At 41.5% G+C, this 23,674-nt stretch overlaps 1 protein-coding gene across 2 annotated transcripts in view; it reads right to left on the reverse strand.

Annotated features, from left to right (window-relative positions):
- Positions 1-23,674, reverse strand: part of ZFPM2 (zinc finger protein, FOG family member 2) — a 535,407-nt gene that overhangs the window by 264,692 nt on the left and 247,041 nt on the right. For both annotated transcript variants that reach the window (XM_038745899.1, XM_038745898.1), the window contains one exon: positions 15,794-15,912. In XM_038745899.1, the coding sequence (XP_038601827.1) occupies positions 15,794-15,912 (119 nt within the window). The remainder of the gene's footprint in view (positions 1-15,793; positions 15,913-23,674) is intronic.

Below are 23,674 nucleotides of genomic sequence, written 5' to 3' on the forward strand. Positions count from 1 at the left end.
TATCTGCTTGGATTGTAAATCCATTAGTTAAGGGCCATCTGAATACTCGATGCTAAGAATGCCAAAGGCAGCCAATGAATGCATTAAAAAATACATTGAGGGTGATCCTACCTTGGCAGAGAGAAGTGCATTAATAATAATAATAATAACAATAATAATAATAGCAGTAGCATTTGTTAAGCACTTACTATGTGCCAAACACTGTTCTAAGCACTGGGGTAGTTACAAGGTAATCTGGTTACACAAAGTCCCTGTCCCAAATGATGCTCACAGCCTTAATCCCCATTTAACAAATGAGGTAACTGAGGCATTGAGAACTAAGTGACTTGTCCAAGGTCACACAGCAAACAAGTGGCAGGGCTGGGATTAGAACCCAGGTCCTTCTGACTTCCAGGCCCATGCTCTACCCACTAGGCAATACTGCTTCCTAATTGGTCTATGCTATACTATCACCATTTTCTGTTAGGGGCCTGAATAAATTACTACTACTAATAATAATAATGATGGCATTTGTTAAGCACTTACTATGTGCAAAGCACTGTTCTAAGCACTGGGGGGGATACAAGGTAATCAGGTTGTCCTACATGGGGTTCACATTCTTAACCCCCATTTTACAGATGAGGTAACAAGCACAGAGAAGTGAAGCAGCTTGCACAAAGTCACACAGCTGACAAGTGGCAGAGCCGGGCTTAGAACCCATGACCTCTGATTCCCTCCAACCCGTGCTCTTTCCACTGAATCACGCTGCTTCTTCTACCCTTCAAGATGATACTACTGACAGTAAGATCCAGTCAGATTCCCAGAAGAACAACGCATCTCTACTGCATCTTTTGTACTTAAAGAGGAGGTGATAGGAGCTCACATAAAATACAGACTCACTGTTCACTATGGAGTTTTTGAAAATGACTTCTGAATGGCTGTAAGCTGCTAATGGGAGACTTAGTTGCCCAGTGACTTGTGTGGGATATCAAAGTCTTGTAGAAATAACATTTTGACTGCAGTATGAGAAGGAAGGGAACCTGAATCCCAGCTTCTGAGCTGAGCTGATTTGCACATGTACCAACTTTCAAATCAAGAAAAAACTCCTCAACTTTGGCTTCAAGCTCTCCATCACCTCACCCGCTCCTACCTCACCTTCCTTCTCTTCTTCTACAGCCCAGCCCACACACTCCGCTCCTCTGCTGCTAACCTCCTCACTGTGCCTCGTTCTCACCTGTCTCACCATTGACTCCTGGCCCACATCCTACCTCTGACCTGGAATGCCCTCCCTCCACACATCTGCCAAACTAACTCTCTTCCTCCCTTCAAAGCCCTACTAAGAGCTCACCTCCTTCAGGAGGCCTTCCCAGACTAAGCCACCTTTTTTCCTCTCCTCCTCCTCCTCACCTCCCCATTCCCCCATTCCCTCCCTCTGCCTTTCCCCCTTCCCCTCCCCACAGCACTTTATTACTCTATTTTATTAATGATGTGTATACAGCTATAATTCTATTTATTCTGTTGGTATTGACACCTGTCTACTTTTTTTTTGTCTGTCTCCCTCTTCTAGACTGTGAGCCCATTGTAGGGTAGGGACCATCTCTCTATGTCTATGTCTCTCTATACTCTCTCATTCACCCCTCACATCCAGTCCATCACCAAAACCTGCCGGTCTCACCTCCACCAAGATCTGCCCTTTCCTCTCCATCCAAACCACTACCATGCTGGTTCAATCTCTCATCTTATCCCGACTGAATTATTGCATCAGCCTCCTCTCTGATCTCCCATCCTCCTGTCTCTCCCCACTTCAGTCTATATTTCACACTGCTGCCCGGATCATCTCTGTGCAGAAACGCTCTGGGCATGTTACTCCCCTCCTCAAAAATCTCCAGTGGCTGCCTGTCAACCTATGCATCAAGCAAAAACTCACTCTCAGCTTCAAGGCTCTCCATCACCTCGCCCCCTACTACCTCACCTCCCTTCTCTCCCTCTACAGCCCAGTCCACACCCTCCGCCCCTCTGCCGCTAACCTCCCCATTGTACCTTGCTCTTGCCTGTCTCGCTGTCGACCCCAGGCCCATGTCCTCCCCCTGGCCTGGAATGCCCTCCCTCCACACCTCTGCCAAACTAGCTCTCTTCCAACCTCCAAAGCCCTACTGAGAGCTCACCTCCTCCAGGAGGCCTTCCCAGACTGAGCCCCCTTTTTCCTCTCCTCATCCCCATCCCCCTGCCCAACCTCCTTCCCTTCCCCACGGCACCTGTATATATGTTTGTACAGATTCATCACTCTATTTTACTTGTACATATTTACTATTCTATTTATTTTGTTAATGATGTGCATTTAGCTTTAATTCTATTTGTTCTGAAGACTTGACACCTGTCTACATGTTTTGTTTCGTTGTCTGTCTCCCTCTTCTAGAATGTGAGCCCACTGTTGGGTAGGGACCATCTCTATATGTTGCCAACTTGTACTTCCCAAGTGCTTAGTACAATGCTCTGCATACAGTAAGGACTCAATAAATATGATTGAATGAATGAATGACTCCCACCTTCATAGCATGTGTGTATATCTACTGCAGGTATTTATTTAAATGCCTCTCTCCCCCTCTAGACTGTAAGCTCCTTTTGGGCAGGGAACGTATCTATTAACTCTGTTACATTGTACTTTCCCAAGTGCTTTTTTATAGTGATCTGCAAACAGTAAGTGCACAATAAGTACCACTAATTAATTGATGAGTTGAACTATATTTCTACCACATGGCTTTGATGTTACACAAAACCTCTAAAATGTTGTTAGAAGCATCAAAACAAGGTTGCCCATCACCTCGCCCCCTCCTACCTCACCTCCCTTCTCTCCTTCTACAGCCCAGCCCGCACCCTACGCTCCTCTGCCATTAATCTCCTCACTGTACCTCGTTCTCGCCTGTCCCGCCATCGATCCCCGGCCCACGTCATCCCCCGGGCCTGGAATGCCCTCCCTCTGCCCATCCGCCAAGCTAGCTCTCTTCCTCCCTTCAAGGCCCTACTGAGAGCTCACCTACTCCAGGAGGCCTTCCCAGACTGATCCCCTTCCTTCCTCTCCCCCTTGTACCCCTCTCCATCCCCCCATCTTACCTCCTTCCCTTCTCCACAGCACCTGTATATATGCATATATGTTTGTACATATTTATTACTCTATTTATTTATTTTACTTGTACATATCTATTCTATTTATTTTATTTTGTTAGTATGTTTGGTTTTGTTCTCTGTCTCCCCCTTTTAGACTGTGAGCCCACTGTTGGGTAGGGACTGTCTCTATATGTTGCCAATTTGTACTTCCCAAGCGCTTAGTACAGTGCTCTGCACACAGTAAGCGCTCAATAAATACGATTGATGATCAAAAGGGCATGCTCATAATAATAAAGAAAATGAAGGGACACCTTCCGCAGAACTGCGTATCTCCAGCTTCAAAGGCCTGCGCTCTGGCAGTACTAAAAATGTGAGGCATCCTAGGAAATACTATGGATAACAAATGTCAGAGGACATCAAAGGGAAATCTATATTGTTGTCTAGTGGAAGAACACAGACCTGGAAGTCATTGTCTGTGTTCTAATCCCAGCTCTGCCACTTGCTGCTGCATTATCTTGGGCAAATCACTTATCTGTGTCTTTCAGTTTTCTCATCTGTAAAATGGGGATTGAAAACCAGTTCTCCCTCCCATAAAAACTTTGAGCCCCATGTGGGACAGGGTTTGTGTCCAGCTTGATTATCTTTTCCTTACTCCAGTGCTTAGTTCAATACTTGGCAAAGAGTAAGCACTTAACAAATAAGCATCATTATTATTATACGTACACAATTCTGCAGATGTTGCCAGCATTATTGCCAGCATATTGCCCTGCATTGGTCTTATCAGCCATTCCCAATTTAATAAAACACACACACACACACACACACACACACACAGAGAGAACATAAGTATATAATAATAATAATAATAATAATAACAATGGTATTTGTTAAGCGCTTACTATGTCCCAAGCACTGTTCTAAGCACTGGGGTAGATACAAGGTAATCAGGTTGTCCCACATGGGGCTCATAGTCTTCAACCCCATTTTACAGATGAGGTAACAGGCACAGAGAAGTTAAGTGACTTGCCCAAGGTCACATAGCCAACAAGCGGAGGAGCTGGGATTAGAACCCATGACCTCTGACTCCCAAGCCTGTGCTCTTTGTACTAAGCCATTACATACTCAGCTATCTAGACATTTAGTACTCAATAAATATGATTGATTGGTAGATTGACCAATATAAATTAGACACGTGCATAAATACTGTGGAGATGAGGTGAATAAAGGGGGAAAATCGGAGTTGCAAGGGTGACATAGAAGGGAGTGGGAGAAGTGGAAATGTGTGCCATACAAAGAAGTCTCTTGGTAGCTTGCAGACTGATCACCCAGGCATGTGCAATGGCAGTATTTGAGAGGAAGAATCATTGTTCCTGAAGGCCTGTTAACCCCGTGTGTAAGAAGAGCCAGAATCTAACCATTCCTAAGGGAGACAGACTCACTCAGTCAATGATGAAATTTGCCAACTATTCCCCAAGGGGAGCAAAGTACAATTAAATAGATTATAAGTCACCACACCACCTGAACCTAAGGGTTTCAGTGAATGAACCTGGACTAAGCCCAATTAGAGGAGTCAATACATTTGTCTCTTCTTGGAACAACTCTGCACTTAGGGATCCTATCAATTCAGTATAAATCTGACCGATCTTATCCACAAAGTTAATAGAAAATTGTTCACAGTGGGTGATTGCCACCTCAGTTTCCAAGCAGAGATGGATGGAATTCCCCAGATGGTTTGTCACTGAGAGGAGCAGTGCCGGATGAAACTCCAGAGGCAATATTTTGGACGAAAACTCTTCCTTGGTCTTCACTCAGATCATTGAGAGAGACCTTAATACCCTCTCTGTTGCAAACCAAACTACAAATGATGATATAAGGGCCCTAAAGTTTTCCCTAATTATTTCATGGAATATAGATATTATGTTTCCTAAACTGACTAGTTAATTGGCAATGAATGGGCTCCTCTCTCCTGAATGTACTAGGGAAAAACTGTTCTGTTGTTATTTTTATTATTATTATTATTATTATTAATAAAGACTGTTCACCAAGAAACAATGGGTGGGAAAGTGATGGTTGCTCCTTCTGCATTTTGACTTTTGTTCTTCCCCAGACTTCTACCCAGGCTAAGGGAGAATAAGGAGCTGTCATTTACCAACTACTAGTGAATTCTGTAGCAAATGTTTTGCAAGTCTAAAGATACCGCTGCATTTGGTGGGATCACAGGACAACTCACCCTGGAAAAATAAGTATATGCCTTCCCCATGACCAAGAATGATAATGATAATAATAATAATAATAAGAAGAAGAAGAATTGTATTTGCTAAGGCCTTACCCTGTGTCAAGCACTATACCAAGTGCAGGGGTAGATACAAGCTAATTAAACCCCAAATGGAGTTCACAGTTGAAGCAGATGAGGGACCTGAGACACAGAGAAGTGAAGTGACCTGCCCAAGGTCACACAGCCAGTATTAGAACATGCATCATCTGGCTGCCAGACCTCAGCTGCCTTGTTTTTTTGTTTTTTTATGGTATTTGTTAAGTGCTTACCATGTGCCAGGCACTGTATTAAGCACTGAAGTAGATACCAGAATCACATGAGGTCCACGTCTTTCCACTAGGCCATGCTGCTTCCATAGTGTGGAATAGTTAAGAAGTAAGCAAAAGTCTAAGGCATGGATTATCCCAGGTGCTCCATAAAAACAATTTTTTTGAAGTTGTCATCAACAGCAGCTTCCTTATCCTTTTCCTCAGGCCTCACTCATCTGTCCGACCTATCTGGAATAGCTTTCTGATCTTCTGACGTTGTCCAGAATCAACTTAACGATATACTACATTTTCAATCTCAGAGCCATGTTTCTAACCCTCTGTCTTTGCCTTCACTCCTGAGTTATTTCCTAAGCCCTCTTTTCCTTTTCTTCCACTCCCTTCTGAGTTGCCCTGACTTGCTCCCTTTACTCATTATCCCCACCCTCCCAGCCCCACAGCACTTATGTACATATCTGTAATTTACTTATTTATATTACTGCCTGTCTTCCCCTCTTGCCTGTGAGCTTGCTGTGGGTGGGGAATGTGTCTGTTACATTGTAGTCTCCCAAGCACTTAGTACAGTGCTCTGCACACAGTAAGCACTCAATAAATAAGAATGGCTATCTTTTTCTCATGTGCTGTGTCATCTGTTTGCTGAATTCCCTTCAGAGAAATTTGAAACGGCCAAATTTAGGGGAAAACATAAGAAGACTGATAAGAGTAAGAAACAATCCCAGACAGCTATTTTGAGATGCATTTTTTTAATAGAAAGCCTGAGAAGGTGGTTAAAATGGAAAGTAAAAAAACCCGACTGAGCCAACTCACAGAACTCCAAGGGAATGGAGTTCAGAAATGGGAAGTTCTCATTCACTGTTCCCAGGCAGCAAGAAAAATGTCCTGCAGGGAAAACATGATAAACCCTGGGAAGTCTGCAACCTCCATAAGGCTTAAAATTTCAACAAAACCTCAGGAAGCATGGGCTAGTGGGAGGAGCACAGGCACTGGAGCCAAGAAGACCGGGGTTCTAATCCCAGTTATGTCTATTGCTTGGTCTGTGACTCTGAGCAATATATATATCTTCTCTATGCCTCAGTTTCCTCAACTGGGATTAAATGGGGATTAAAACCCTCCCTCCTACTTAGGACTGTGTGAGCTATATAGATTAAAGACAGTGTCCAACTTAATTAACTTGTATCTAACCCAGCACTTAGAACAGTTCTTGAGATATTGGAAGCTCTTAAATACAATTTTAAAAGAAATAAATAAAAAAGAAAAACAAAAAGTGGAATCAATATAATGGGGCTTCTCTATAATTGATAATAGTCTGCTTGGTGGAATGTATGAAAAGTGACTCTCTGGTAAGAAAATTCTAACTAGTGTCTGGTACATAGAATTTCCTGTTCACCTTGATTTTAAAAGGATATGCATGTTTCACAATAGGATGCAAGTAATTAGGCTAAATCTTTTTCATTTTTGGCACATAAAATATCAAGAGTTGGGTACTAGTGCAATGGTGCATTCCATTCAAATCCATGGATTTGACAAATCATGAATTGTGAATATTGTTATTATTTCATATTAATTGAATTCGTGGGCATTAAACAGAAAATAATTATGCCGGTCTTGCCATCAGGCTCTTACCATCTAATGTAGCAAGACATTCATCTCGCATGAACAAACATACAAGCAGTCTTTCACAATTCATGTTTTGATGGATGGCACCTAATACTATTTCTAACATTTACACCTCTTTCAGATTTAGAGAACATTGATTTAAACTTTATAATGTTACTCTCCTCATTGCACTAGTTCTGGGTGGTGAAGGAGATGAGGCCCTCAGGAGTATCCAGAAGTTACAGAGAAGACGTAAATCATTTTTAAAAACTGCATGGGAGAAGGAGAACAATTTTGTGGAGTAAAAGAAGGACAGTTTATGGAGGTTGCAGGAAGCAGAAAAAGAGAGACTGGAGAGAATCACTATGGAGGGTCGATGATTCCAATTAACATGTGACAAAGTAAAATGTGACTCCACTCTGACACTCTATGGCTCAATATCAATTAATCAATCTAGGTATATCATTCATCCATAACCGGTGAACTCATAGTTTGGGTAAAATAGGGTATTTAGCCTTGGTTCTGGAAGCAATTTCCCATTTATAATACTTTTTCAATGGGGAGAGCTGGGGTTTAGGGCCCACGATGGGGAAGGGAGTTCCAGACATAGGGGAGGATGTGATCAGCAGGTTAGCTGCAGGAGAGATGAGAATGTAGTCCACTGAATGTGTCAACTTCAGAAATATGAAGCAGGTGAACTGGAGCATTCTGGGAGAAGAGAGCCAATTAAATGCTTTAAAACCAATGATCAGGTGATTCTGCCCAAATGTTGAGAGGAGAATGGTATAGCCAGTGGAAGTTTCATTCACTCAATCGTATTTATTAAGCACTGTGTGCTCTGCACACAGTGCTCTCTCCCTAAATGCTTGGAAGAGTATATACAGTAATAAACAGCCACATTCCCTGCCCACAATGAACTTACAATCACCAAAATGAATAAATAAAATTGCAGATATTTGCATAAGTGCTGTGGCGATGGGAGGGGGAAAGAGCAAAGGGAGCAAGTCAGGGTGCTACAGAAGGGAGTGGGAGATGAGGAAAAGTGAGGCTTAGTCTGGGAAGGCCTCTTGGAAGAGAGGTGCATTCAACAGGGCTTTGAAGAGTGGGGGAGTAATTGTCGGTTGGATTTGAGGAGGGAGGGCATTCCAGACCAGAGGCAGGAGTGGGCGAGGGGTCGGTGACAAGGCATATGAGATCAATACACAATGAGAAGGTTAGCACTAGAGGAGCAAAGAGTGTGGGCTGGGTTGTAGAAGTAGAGAAGTGAGGTGGGAGGGTGGAAGATGGTGGAGTGCTTTAAATCCAATGGTGAGGAGCTTTGGTTTGTTTTGAAGGAGGATGGGTAACCATTGATGTGTTTTGAGAAGTGGGAAAACATGTCCTGAACATCTTTGAGAAAGATTTTGTATTGTTTATAAAGTTACATCTGCTCGAAGTTAAATATCGAAGATAGATATTTTGTCTGAGTCAAACAATCCTATTAGTTACTATGATAACATGGTTCAAAGCTAATGTATTTTCCTTTAGTCTTTTCTCAGGAATTCTTTTTAACCTTTGAAAAGAGTTTCAAATACTAGTTTAATATTACATGTAAAGAGCTTTGCACTGATTAAAAAAAGTTTTTGCAATGTGCTAAACTTCCAGGCACAGCCTGTCAACTTAAAATCTATCAACCAGTACTATTTATTGAGTGTTTACTGTGTGCAGAGGACTACACTAAGTGCTTGGGAGACTGCTGCCTGGATAATCTTTGTACAGAAATGCTCTGGGCATGTCACTCCCCTCCTCAAAAATCTCCAGTGGTTGCCTGTCAACTTACAAACCAAGCAAAAACTCCTCATTCTCAGCTTCAAGGCTCCCCATCACCTCACCCCCTCCTACCTCACCTCCCTTCTCTCCTTCTACAGTCCAGCCTGCACCTTCCACTTCTCTGCCACTAACCTCCTCACTGTGCCTCGTTCTCGCCTGTCACACCGTCGACCCTTGCCCCACATCCTTCCCCTCTCTCCACACATCTGCCAAACTAGCTCCCTTCCTCCCTTCAAAGCCCTACTGAAAGCTCACCTCCTCCAGGAGGCCTTCCCAACCTAAGCCCCCTTTTTCTCCTCCTCCCCATCCCCCCACCCCTGCCCTACCTCCCCCTCAGCCCCGCACTTGTATATATTTGTACAGATTTATTAATCTATTTATTTTACTTGTACATATTTACTACTCTATTTTGTTAATGATGTTCATATAGCTATAATTCTATTTATTCTGACGATTTTGAGACCTATCTACATGTTTTGTTTTGTTGTCTGTCTCCCCCTTATGGACTGTGAGCCAGTTGTTGGGTAGGGACGATCTCTATACACTGACGACTTGTACTTCCCAAGCACTTAGTACAGTGCTCTGCACACAGTAAGTGCTCAATAAATACGATTGAATGAATGAGCAGAGTTGGTAGACATCCCGAAACCATGTGAAATCATGTCTAGGGCCTGCAAGCAGAAGGTATTCATGGGTAATTTTATAAACTAGTTCATTTAAATTAAACAACCAGTTTGAAAAAGAGAAAGGGTTGACATAGCTATCTCAAGTAAAGGAAATGTTATGAATTAAACAGTAAAACCTCGGAGAAGAAAAAAAAAAACTATACGCTCCCTGCTGAGGAAATAGGATTTGCTGAGTAAAGAGTAAATATTTATTAGTTATCTTCATTTGGTAAATATTTTCACTCCTTAAAAATAAGCAGTGTGGGATTAATAAAGGAATTCCCATTGTCAAGACTAAAAAACTTAAATCGTTGAAACTGAAAAGTAAGGGTGGAAATAGTTGCTCACAAAGTCTATTCCTTAAGTAGGATGAGCATTTTGATTCTAAGTGAGGGCAAGGACTGGAGAAGGAGTGAAAGAGGGAACAGAAGTAAGCAGGAATGGGTCCCAGTTCCCACATCTGACTGCACACGGCAGCAGTGCGAACAATGCAACACTGCCATGGGGCTTTCATCCTGTCCACATGTGGGGCTCCTACTGGCCTTAGTGAGACCAACAGACTAGGAATGAACCAGAGAGGTCTTCAGGAGAGATGGCCCAAGCAAGGTGCTGTGGGTGCCTGAGGAGGGAAGAGGGCTAGAAGCTCACCTCTTTGGATCCTGACATTGCCCTGTTTCTTTCCCTGGATTTTCTGCTCTAGGGATATCTGCTATCACCACTTCCCTGGAAATGCTCCAACCTAGGTTTGGGCTTCTGCTTCCCCAACTCCCTGGACCCTAAGGAAAAGTGCTGCCTCCCAGCAGGTGCTGAAATCTTGGTTGGAGCACTTTCCATAGGTGGTGGGAGAGTATTCATGAAGAGTGGATGGGACAGAGGTAGGGTCCTGCTCTGTTTAGATATCATCTCCTGCCCAGTTGGCCATTGCAGGTTACCATTCATTCATTCATTCATTCAATCGCATTTATTGAGCACTTACTGTGTGCAGAGCACTGTACTAAGCGCTTGGGAACTACAAGTTGGTAACAGATAGAGATGGTCCCTACCCAACAGCGGGCTCACAGTCTAGACGGGGGAGATAGACAACAGAACAAAACATATTAACAGAATAAAATTAATAGAATAGTAAATATGTACAAGTAAAACAAATAGGGTAATAAATCTGTACAAACATATATACAGGTGCTGTGGGGAGGGGAAGGAGGTAAGGCGGGGGGGATGGGGAGGGGGAGGGGGAGAGGAAGGAGGGGGGCTCAGTCTGGGAAGGCCTCCTGGAGGAGGTGAGCTCTCAGTAGGGCTTTGAAGGGAGGAAGAGAGCTAGCTTGGCGGATGTGCGGAGGGAGGGCATTCCAGGCCAGGGGGAGGACGTGGGCCGGGGGTCGACGGCAGGACGGGCGAGAACGAGGCCCAGTGAGGAGGTTAGCGGCACAGGAGCAGAGGGTGCGGGCTGGGCCGCAGAAGGAAAGAAGGGAGGTGAGGTAGGAGGGGGCGAGGTGATGGAGAGCCCTGAAGCTGAGAGTGAGGAGTTTTTGTCTGATGCGTAGGTTGACTGGTAGCCACTTGAGATTTTTGAGGAGGGGAGTAACATGCCCAGAGCGTTTCTGCACAAAGACGATCTGGGCAGCAGCGTGAAGTATAGACTGAAGTGGGGAGAGACAGGAGGATGGGAGATCAGAGAGGAGGCTGATGCAGTAATCCTGTCGGTTCAGAATAAGAGATTGAACCAGCAGGGTAGTGGTTTGGATGGAGAGGAAAGGGCGGATCTTGGCCATGTTGCAGAGGTGAGACGGGCCGGTTTTGGTGACGGATTGGATGTGTGGGGCGAACGAGAGAGCGGAGTCGGGGATGACACCAAGGTGTCAGCAGGTTTATGACTGTCGGAAGGAGACACTGAACCATCCAATGAAATACATCCCCAACCACTCATATCCAGACTTTGTTTATACTCTTCCCTGTCCAACATACCTGGCCGCCCTGCTTTACCTGGGACCCCACCCAGGAAGGTGCTGATAATAATAATAATAATAATAATAATAATAATAATAATAATAATAATAATGGCATTTATTAAGCGGTTACTATGTGCAAAGCACTGTTCTAAGCACTGGGGAGGTAACAAGGTGATCAGGTTGTCCCACGGGGGGCTCACAGTCTTCATCCCCATTTTACAGATGAGGTAACTGAGGCCCAGAGAAGTTAAGTGACTTGCCCAAAGTCACACAGCTGACAAGTGGCGGAGCCGGGATTTGAATCCATGACCTCTGACTCCAAAGCCCGGGCTCTTTCCATTGAGCCACAAGCTGGCAGGAGAATCCCAGAACACTGAGAGAGTCAGGAAGATGAGAGGTAGATCATAGTGGCAGATTGGAAGCTCCTTGTGGGCAGGGATTGTGTTTCCCAAATGCTTAGTACAGTGCTCTGAACACAGTAAGCACTTAATAAAATCTATGGATTGAGCAGAGGGCCCTGGAACCTCCATCTGCAGAGTATGTAACAACCCAACATGAAACTATGTTGTCCTCACAATGCAATGTTGCCTCAATGTAAATATCAATAATAATAATAATGGTATTTGTTCAGAGCCTACTATGTGCCAAGCACTGTTCTAAGCACTGGGGTTGTTACAAGGTAATCAGGTTGTCCTATGTGGGGTTCAGTCTTAATCCCCATTTTACAGATGAGAAAACTGAGGCATAGTGAAGTAAAGTGACTTGCCCAAGGTCACACAGCAGACAAGGGCGAAGGCAGTATTAGAACCCACCTCCTCTAATTCCCAAGCCCATGCCATTTCCACTAAGCCAAGCTCCTTCAGGTGCCACGAAGTGCTTCCCCTTATAGGAAAATCATTGCTTATCTTTTCCCTCGACCACCCACCAATAGGTGTGATTATGGAAAAATTAATTCAGCTTGAAGATTTAAGGAATTAGTACAGGAGTCCTAAATTCCTAATGTAGGTTAGCACTCACTCAGCCAAAATTTACTTTGTTCCCTTATTTGCTCACATTCCTCCTTTCCCAAAAGGTCTCAAGGACCAGTGGTCTGTATTATTATTATTACTATTATTGTATTTGTTAAGCACTTACTATGTGTTGAGCAATGTTCTACATTCTTGGGTGGATTCTAGCTATTAGGTTGGACATGGTCCCTGTCCCACCTGGGCTCAGAGGCTAGAGCTTAGAACAATGTTTGGAACATAGTAAGTGCTTAATACCATAACTATTACCTAGGAGGGAGAAGCAGTGTGCTACAGTGGAAAGAGCACAGGCTGGGAGCCAGAGATTTAGGTTCTAATCCTGGCTATGCCATTTAATAATAATAACAATACTAATAGTATTTGTGAAGCACTTACTATGTGCATGGCATTGTACTAAGCTCTGGAGAAGTTACAAGAAAATCGAGTTGGACACAGTCCCTGTCCCATTTGGGGCTTACAGTCTCAATCCCCATTTTACAGATGAGGTAACTGAAGCCCAGAGAAGAGAGGTGACTTGCCCAAGGTTACCCAGAAGACAAGTGGTGGACCTGGGATTATAACCCATGACCTTCTGAGTCTCAGGCCTGTGCTCTATCCACTGCACCATGCTACTTCACTTACCTCTGCGTGACCTTGGGCAAGTCACTTTACTTTTCTGTCTCTTCATTTTCTCAAGTGCAACATGAGGATTCAATACCTATGCTTCCTTTTATTTAATCTGTGAATCCCATGTAGAACAAGGCACTGTATCTGGCCTGATTAACTTCTATCTAACCCAGTGCTTAGAACAGTACTTGACACATAGTAAACACTTAGTACTGTAGAAAAATTGAATTCCCATTTTACAGATGAGGAACCTGAGACACAGAGAAGTTATGTAACTTGCCCAAGGACACACAGCCAGCAAGTAATGGAGCTGGGATTAGAAGCTAGATCCTCTAATTCCCAGGCCCATGTTCTTCCCACAAGGCCATGCTGCTCTTCAGTCATTTGCAGAATATTACCCAGTGATAGTGGTAGTAGTCAAAGCAGGGAAGCAGGGACCTTAGTTTTGTGGAGTTTGTACGAAACAGTGTTGGCATAAAGTGAAACAGAGGAGGGAAGAAAGCAAGAAGGTGAATTTTTCTGCAGGAAAATTTGCCATCTTGGATTCTCTAATGTACAACTAACCCCAGGGTGCTAGAGACACACCCCTTACTCCTACTAACTCCCATTCAAGTCTGCCACTTCCCATAGACAAATTCTGCATCTGGATTGCTTGCTGTCAGATCACCCTCTCCAGACCCCAATATCTTTCTGTGGCTATGGATAGAGGAGAACATAAAATCTCCCCTAATGTCTTTCTGCCTCCACCTTAGACTGTAAGCTCCTTATGGGCAGTGGTAGTGTCTACCACCTCTACTTACTATACTTTTAGAAACAATCAGTACAATGCTCTGCACACAGTAAGTGCTCAATAAATACCATTGATTAATGGATTGAAAAATAATGAACCAGGGACACCTGGTTTTTCAGGTTCATTATCCTGAAAAATATCTGATTTTTTTTTCAATCGTTTATATTAATAACCCAAACCGTCTACAAAGGCTACAAAATATACTTGTACTTTTAAAATTACAAACCAACTAAATAAAAAACGACATAAAATCCCCCAAAATAAAAATGACTATGCCAAATGTAGCATTTCAGGATAGCAACTACAGTATTTCCTAAAAATGTCGATCTGCATGATTGAATTTTGATGTACAAAATAGGCAGAAAATTGCATTAATTTGATGTAATGTAATGCAAAAGAAACTCAATCATTTATGTCAATAACATGCAGATGAAAAATACTTAATATCAAAGGTTACTTCAACAGTTGGCAACAATTTTGAAGATTTCAGTTCAGTGAACTATAGGTTGTGCTGGTATCTAATTGGTTGTGCTGATGTCGAACACAGGAAGATAATTCTTTTTAAAGATGTGTCCCTCAGAAAAAAAATCAAAAAGTAAACAGAAACTTTGAGTCCAGGAACTGATTTGAACTTGGCAACTCAGACCGGCTATTAAACTACCCCTTGGCACTGTGTAGAATAAAGAAATTGTATCACTCATAGAGTAATTATTACTATGTTATCTGTCCATGCTTTCTCTCTTTTTTTTTTGTTAGTTGAACATGATTTTTAAGGTAGGTAGACTGATCATTAATACTTTCAGTTTACTTAGGCCCTGGGTATATTTGACATTTCCTCTTCTGGACTTTTCTTTATCAATACAGGGAAGCAGTTGAAAACTCCATCAGACTATCCTGCTATTCTATGCAAGTCACTGCTAAGCAATAGCTTAGAACTTGCTTGACTATCCATTTTTCCCTTGAGGACTTAACAGGTTTATTTAAAAGAGTTTTCTATGCTAACTCTCTTGGAGAAAGACCTGTCTATTTTGTACACAAGTTAGGATATTATCTTATAATTTGGAATGTATTTGACAGTATTTTTGTTTAGTTATTGTTGCATTACCATTATTGTTTTCAGATGGTACCAGGAATGCTGTTAAAAAAAGTCTTATAAACACAAAATATGAAATTCAGAAATACATCCAACAAAAATACCATACCTTTCTCTTCCTTCAGTGCACCTCCTCTGCACATAAGATACCAATTTTAGTTCCTCCACAACAGAACAGGGACAGAAATTACAAGGCTGTCTATGCTTTTACAGTTTCAAGTAAGATTACCACAGAATAACCCATTTGTTTATCTGTGCAAATTTTTGCATGTAAGCCTGAATGGTATGATGATTGACTGGGGCTATCTTTGAGTTGTTTAAAAATAAAGGTTGTTTAAAAATAAAGGCAATTGCATATGTTATTAAATGTGAACAGTATTAGCCTAACTAAACATATAAAGTGAAGACCTTATAAATTAGTTTCCTAAACAGTCATTTAGCAGATGAGCCCATTCTCTTGTAAACTCTATGCAAATTACCATCAAGAACTAGCCTCTTGGAAAAAAAGATCTGTACCTCGGTTCATGGATGCCATCCCATAGTGGTTTTAAGTGATTTCACTGGGTACAATAAAAGCTATTTCCTAAAGAATGACAAAACCAATTTAAAGAGTAAATTCTTTCTCATCATAGACATACCATAGTATTATTATTCAGGTCCATCTTCCCAGCAAAAGGTCCCCATGTTGTTCCAACCGGAAGCTGCTGACGACTCTGAATTTTCCGTTCTCCATCCTTCTGGAACACCTCCAACTCTCCTGCAGACAAAGAAAACAAGCCATGTTTGGAGTACTTTCACTTGTGCCTTGACAACAACCACCTCTGTCTTTGTGTTTGTTTTACATACACAATGTTCTGGAGACCCATATAATGAGACTTAATTATGCTTGTAGGAATAACTGATCTTGTCATCCTGCAAAAAACTAAATCTTTTCCTCCTGCTGCAAATATATTCAAATTTGGCTTATAAAGTCCCACTATTTTCTTGGATCTGTCTACTCACATTATTTTATGAAAACACATCAATTTGGTGAGTGTTTAAGAATCACAAAACAATATCCTAATGCCGAGGGAAGCTAAAAATAAGCTGATATCTAGTATGTTACAGTTAACATTCTTAATATACTTCAATGTCAAAGTTGCTGAAACTGGAAGAATAAAGGTGGATGTGTCTACTTAACAGTAAGGGATAGGAGCTTCTAGCAAAAGAGCATCCCACACAACTATTCAAGGAATTTTTAGGGGGAAAAAAAAGCTAGATGTTTATGAAACCACAGCTTTTCCTAATTCTAGGATCCCAAAGATAATTGATCACATCTGCACATAGATGAGAATAAATATCCACAAATACTGTACATAATGATGAGTGTACCCAAATAGAAATACTACCAAGAGAAACTTGGTTCTGATTTTTAAATGTACCAAATTGAAAATAAAACTTGGTTACTTGGAGTTTCCCTAGTCCAGAAAAAAACATTTCAATGTCAGGTGCATTGTATAGAAAAAAGTCAAATGCACACAACATTAATATTTAGTATTGTTATATACGATAGTGTTTCATATTGTTAAAATTGGATTTTCATGAAAGGGCAGATCAATAGCTTCCTTTATTATTTATATCCCCATGTAATCTTGTAGTTGTGCTTTTGGAAAACACTGAACACAAAGTCATATCATATGAGAATTTGAGTCAATGGGAAAGAGGAAGTCCTGTCTTGAGGCTTCAGTTACTTCATAATTAAAAAAACACCATGACAAGTGTTCAAGGATAGTAGCTACTTAAAATGAATAATTGAATTTATATGAACATCTGTTTCTGTGGTTTTGTGTGCTCCACTTCTCTACCTTTGTGTTTTGTCTGTCAATTTATGTGTGGGAATACCTTGGTTTATGTATTTGGGAATATCACCAGATATGAGTCTGTATGTTTCTGTCAGAGCATATGGTTTTCTGTGCCTTTATAATATCACCTGGGCATTGGTCTGTATTGTCTGTGCCCCTGGATCTGGTATGTATGTGCCTAAAGTTGTGTCTGGGCTGAGCTAACCCTTACCATCTCTGACTTCTCAAAATTTCTTTACAAAACTGGTCCAGGAACCTATGCACTTGCATGAACAATTCATAATTCACATTGGAAGATGTATCTGCAGGTGAACTCACCTATGGGTGTGCCTCTAACTGAAGGGTGATATTTAACCCATAGTCCCTATCAAACCTGGAACCCATAAAGATCGATGCTTGTGCTGCTGTCTTTGCTGTTTGAAGCACCTGTTTTTGCTATTTCCTTGTCGTTTGATCATCCTTCCAAAACTACTTCTCAAAAACTGTTTTGTTCTCAATTAATGCACAGTCTGTTTCATTTGCGACAAGTGACAGACACAAGATCCAGGGAGAGATCTGAAAGGATCCTGGATGAGGGCTAGGATACCCTGGAGTTTAGTGGTCAGATGTTAGAGCAGAGGAAAAGCAAGGCTCTGCTCCTGAGGAACAGACCTACTTCCTAATGAATTGAAGAGGATGAGACTAGAATCGGGATGTCCAAAGAGAAGAGGGGGAAGGATCAGAGGAATATGACCCTGGAATACTTAGAGGGAAATAGAGAGGGTCTTTCAGTGGGGAGTGTCAAATCCCCTCAAGACTGTAAACTCACTGTGGGCAGGGAATGTGTCAATTTATTATTACATTGTACTCCTCCAAGTGCTTAGTACAGTGCTCTGCCCACAGTAAGTGCTCAATAAACATGACTGAATATAGGACAATGTGGTTTGAACTGGAAGCATTTTATTATTATTATTATTATTAATAATAATAATGATAATAATAATAATAGCGTTTGTTCAGGGCTTACTATGTGCCAGGTACTGTACTAAGCCCTGGGGGGCATACATACAAATCGGGTTGGACATAGTCCTAGCCGCATATGGGGTTCACTGCCTCAATCCCCATTTTACAGATGAAGCAACTGAGGCCCAGAGAAGTGAAGTGACTTACCCAAGGTCACATAGAAGACAAGCAGCAGAGTCGGTATTACAACCCATGACCTACTGACTCATAGGTCAGTGCTCTATCCACTAGGCCATGTTTTCATTGGTGCTAAACTGAGAACTCATTAAACACTGCTGAATTCTCAGATCTTAATGTCTGTTGCTGGTAGGGGCTGCAGATAAAGCTCTGAGTGCTGAGGAGACATATAGGCCAGATAAATTGTGGGAGCGGAAGGAAGCAGTTTCTTCATAAATTTCCTGCAGCCTGTCCTGGGTTGGGGGTAGTAGGCTAGTCCCTAATGATTCCTTTGTCTTTGGGAATATGCCTGAGCTTCAGCTTAAATGTGGTGGAAGTGAAAGGAGTGCAGAGACCTGGGGTGAACTGAGCAATATGTGCCCAAATCTGCATTTAATAGTAATAATTATGGTATTTGTTAAGTGCTTACTATATGCCAAGCACCGTTCTGAGTGTTATTTCAAGAACAGAACATCTGAAGAGCCTTAGGACCCAGTGAAGCCTGGCTGGGATCCAGGTACTGAAAGCGACTCCAGGAGGCTCTTATAGCCAGGGTTTAGGGCTGAGAACCCTCAGTATCCCTATAGATAATTGTTAGGGGCTTGCCTGCGATATGTTTGGAGAAATTTCCACGTTCAAAGATGCATTGATGGCAGGCACAGAGCAGCCACATCATTCACTCATTCAATCGTATTTATTGAGTGCTTACTGTGTGCAGAGCACTGTACTAAGCACTTGGGAAGGTTTTTTTATGATGTTTGTTAAGCACTTACTATGTGCCGGGCACTGTTACAAGTAGTGGAGTAGATACAAGGTGACTGGCTGGATGCAGTCCATGTCATTCATTCATTAATTCATTCAATCGTATTTATTGAGTGCTTACTGTGTGCAGAGTGCTTACTGTGTGCAGAGAGTAGAGAGCACTCTCTACAGTACTCTGTAGAGAGTACTCTACAGAGCAGAGTACTTAGAGTACTAAGTGCTTGGGAAGAAAAGTTGGCAACATATAGAGACGGTCCCTACCCAACAGCGGGCTCACAGTCTAGAAGTCCCACATAAGGCTCACAGTCCTAATCCCCATTTTAAAGATGAGGTAACTGAAGCACAGAGAAGTGAAGTGATTTGCCCAAGGTCACATGGCAGAGTACAGTGCTCTGCACACAGTAAGCACTTAATAAATGCGATTGAATGAATGAAATGGCAGAGTTGGGAATAGAACCCAGGTCCTTCTGACTCAGGCATGGGCTCTCTCCACTAGGCCACACTACTTCTCACGCTAGTATCTATTATATATATACATATATATATATATATATATATATATATATGTACAATACATAGCTAATATATAAACATAGACACAAATATTAACATATATATTTAAATATACATATAATTTCTTAGTTTCATGCTGGTCTTCAAATCCTAGCATCATTTTTGAATTGGCATCTCATCACTTTGCAAGTACAAATATATATATACAACTTGAGTTGATTAGCAGGTCAGGGTGTAGGTTTTAATCACCCTCACTCTATAGACTGTGATCTTGTGGTCAAAGATCATGAGCACAAGCTCTATTACATTGTACTTTCCCAAGCATTAAGCATAGTTCCACAGTTGATTGATTTTCCTGAATTGTACAATGCTTTAAGGCTTGTATGTGCTGGAATTGTTTTACTGCGAGTTGAATTCTGATCTCTTAATCATTTGTATTAAATCAATCTGGGGGATTTTGCTGGGTCATACCCATTGTCTTGATGGCTGGCTTTCAAATAGTATCACAGAAAAATGCACATTTATTGTTTATACTGGGGATTGTGATTGCAGTTTCCTCTTTCAACAGGCCTTTTCTATTTGCCAAGGTGCCTCTACCTACAATTAACTAAATCTTTTGTCAACCAAAGGACAAGGCTAATGCTTTTTACTTTAGCTCAACACTTGCTTCTCTTTGGACAAACAGAAAGGGTAAACTGAGCTGTGGATATAGAAAATATGTGATTTGTTAACAAGTAGTGCTTGTGATCCTCAAGAAGTTGGGAGAGGAAAAAGGTAAGTGCCAGGTTTAATTGCCCTACATTTTCTATATATTCTACTCCATTTATACTTTGATATCATTTGTATCCTCATAATTAGAGATTGTGCACAACCTGTAGAGAGATGTGGTTTTGACACTAAAGGAGCTCATTTTCCAAATGAGGAAACACATACAGTAGGTAATTATTTGCCATATGGAATGATTTAGTTCATAATGACTGGATATATGCCAGAAGTCTATAGACTCCTGGACCTCCTGCTATATTCTGAACCCAAATGCATCTTGGTTTACTTACAAACGGAGTTTGAAGTTTTGGGTTTTGTTATTGCCACTGTGCTTTAAATAGAATTTCTGAAATTCAGTTTCTCCATCAGTCAGGTAGTGGTAGCACATATTATGTGCTTACCATCAGACCAGTTTCATCCTACAAGCAGCTGACAATCTATTTTAACCCCATTTTATAGATTGCAAAACTGAGACAGAGATCATGTGATTTGCACGTAGTCACACAGCAGACCAGTTGCAGAGCTGGGATTAGAACCCGTTTCTCCTGACTCTGCATCCTATGTTCTTTCCTCCAGGCCAACCTAGAACCATGGGCATATGGCCAGTTTATTCATGCAATCATATTTATTGAACGCTTACCATATGCAAAGCACTGTATTAAGTGCTTAGTTCCTGCCAATTAATGAAACCATTAATATTTATAAAATATTCTTGTCCTGGTGAATAACTGTGCTTCCTGAGGATTATTAGACTCATTAGGATATTTTATTTGACATTATTTGCCACCACAATAGGGCCAGACATCCCTTAACTTTTACACCAGGCCCACTGTCCAACAGAGTGAACTGAAAGGTTTGCCAAGCCAACAATACTACTATGGATTGTCAAAGGAGCCGCAGATATGATGTGCAATTTTTAACATTTCTTTAACTCATTATACGTAATAAACAAAACTAATAATAAATTGCATTGCAATTCGATTAACATTTGTAAAATACTGTTGACCTTACAAGTAAACATAATTATTTTTAATGCAGTGTCTCGGTAAATCACCCAAAACCTGAGAAGATTTTCTGTCACCGGTCAACCCTCGTTGTCATCTATGTTGCAATAAAAATGGAGTTTCTTATTACATAAAGATGAAGCCTGAAGTATTTGCCTGCTTTTACACACTAAGAAACAGCTGTGTCTATGGATGTGTCACATTGAACTGATACCAGAGGAATCATCAGAATCTTTGAAAACCCTTTTAAAAAATAATTCAGCCTCCTTTTCTGCCACTGACATTTTTCATTTGAAAAGGGTTCAGGCTCAGTCAAACAGTGACTCCTTATCTGTACCTGTGGATTTACAAGCAGGCCTGTCTTTTAATGGATTAAGAACTACAAACTTAGGGCAGATCACCAAGTGATATCCAAATACCCAGCAAACTTCAAGGTGCCTATGACTCTGCATTTTAATTTTAGCAAGTAAAAGCTCCACTTAATGAAGATCAACTCAGAAAATGCAGTCCCTTCCTAAAACATTAAATCAACCTTTCCTTTTTCCATTTGACTAAGAATTAGGTGACCCAGGACTCTAAGAATTAAGTATTTCCTGGTGGCTAGAAATCAGAAGTACATGGGTTCTAATCCTTTCTCTGCTCTGTGATCTTGGTCAAGTCACTTAACTTCTCTGTGCCTCAGTTATCTCATCTGTAATATGGGAATTAAAACTATGAGTCCCCTGTGGGACATGGAGTCTGTCCAACTTGATTAGCTTGTATGTGCCCCAGGGCTTAGTACTGTGCCTGGAACACTGTAAGCACTTAACAAATGCCATTAAAAAAATAGAGCATGGAGGAAATGCTACAGGATCTCAAAGTTGCTACCATCATCACCTCCTACAAGAAAAAGATGGAAGATGAGATTGTGGAAATTATTGAGTTCTCATCTTTTCCAGTGTCAGCGACAACCTAATCAGAATATTCCTGGATCAAAAGAGAAAATTGTTCCCGGGATTTATAGTATGGCTTCAGATCACAACCTGCCATAGCTGACATTTTGATTTCACATCAGATACAGGAAAAGTACAGAGAATGTCACCAAAGCCTCTATACACTTTTCACATAGGCTTAACCAAGCATCCTCCTGACCATAAGCTCGATATAGGTAGGGGACTTGTCCTCTAATTCTGTTATGTTGTACTCTCCCAAGTGCTTACTACACTACTTCTGGACACAGTAACCATCCAATACCATTGATTTATTGATTTGACACAATCAGGAGATCTGGGCTCCAGAAATTACTTAGCAATTTTGGTTGGCTGCCCTGAAAAATCAATCAACGTTTTGAGACTAATTTATGACAGCATGGCTGTCTGGCTTAGAGTTGACTGTGCCTTGCCTGATCCATTCCCCATCAACAATGAACAAAAGACAGAATGCAATAGTGGGCTCAACTCTTTTCAACTAACTGTCTGTAGCCATGTTGGAAAAGGCAAGTATTAGATTAAGATTCTGCACTTTAGAAAACTTTTCTCTCTAAAAAGATTCTGGGCATCATCTGTAGTCCTAGAAACAATCATTCAATCATACTTACTGAGCACTTACTGTTTGCAAAGCACTCAACCGAGTGCTTGGGAGAGTACACTATAACAGAATTGGGAGACATGTTCCCTGCCCACCGGAGGGAGAAGGACATTAATATGAATAATTTGTTGATATGTACATAGCCACTGAAATAATAATAATAAATAATAATGGCATTTATTAAGCACTTACTATGTGCAAATCACTGTTCTAAGCGCTGGGGAGGTTACAAGATGATCAGGTTGTTCCATGGGGGGCTGACAGTCTTAATCCCCATTTTACAGATGAGGTAACTGAGGCATAGGGAAGTTAAGTGACTTGCCCAAAGTCACACAGCTGACAATTGGCAGAGCTGGGATTTGAACCCCTGACCTCTGATTCCAAAGCCCGTGCTCTTTCCACTGAGCCACGCTGCTTCTCTAATGGTCATTCTAGAATCACTGTACAGAGATGACTGTGCCCAGAAGCCCACATTCAAGAAGAAAATGCAAATGTCTGCAAACTATTCACCAAATCAGCCAGGCATAATGGGCTGACTACGTCTAAAAAGAAATAAATAAAATAAATCAATCATACATATGGAGTGCTCACTGTGTGCAGAGCACTGTACTAAGAGCTGGGGAGACTATAACAGAGTTGGTAGACACATTTCCTGCCCACGAGTCAGGTGATCTATCAGTCTAACCCAGGGAATCCATTCACGTAATCAAAAATTTACACTGACAATATAGAGCTAATTGCTGTTAGACAAGGAAGTTCATTCAATCATAAATATTGAGCTCTTATTGTGTTTCAAGCACTACACTAAGCATTTGGGCGAGTAAAATACTGGAAAACCAAATTAAGGAGGCCAGAACATCTTTTCGGGGGTTGTCAAACAGAGTGTGGAGGCAGTACAGCATCAAGCTCC

This window comes from Tachyglossus aculeatus, chromosome 4, assembly GCF_015852505.1.
Source record: "Tachyglossus aculeatus isolate mTacAcu1 chromosome 4, mTacAcu1.pri, whole genome shotgun sequence".
NCBI classification, from domain to species: Eukaryota; Metazoa; Chordata; class Mammalia; order Monotremata; family Tachyglossidae; genus Tachyglossus; species Tachyglossus aculeatus.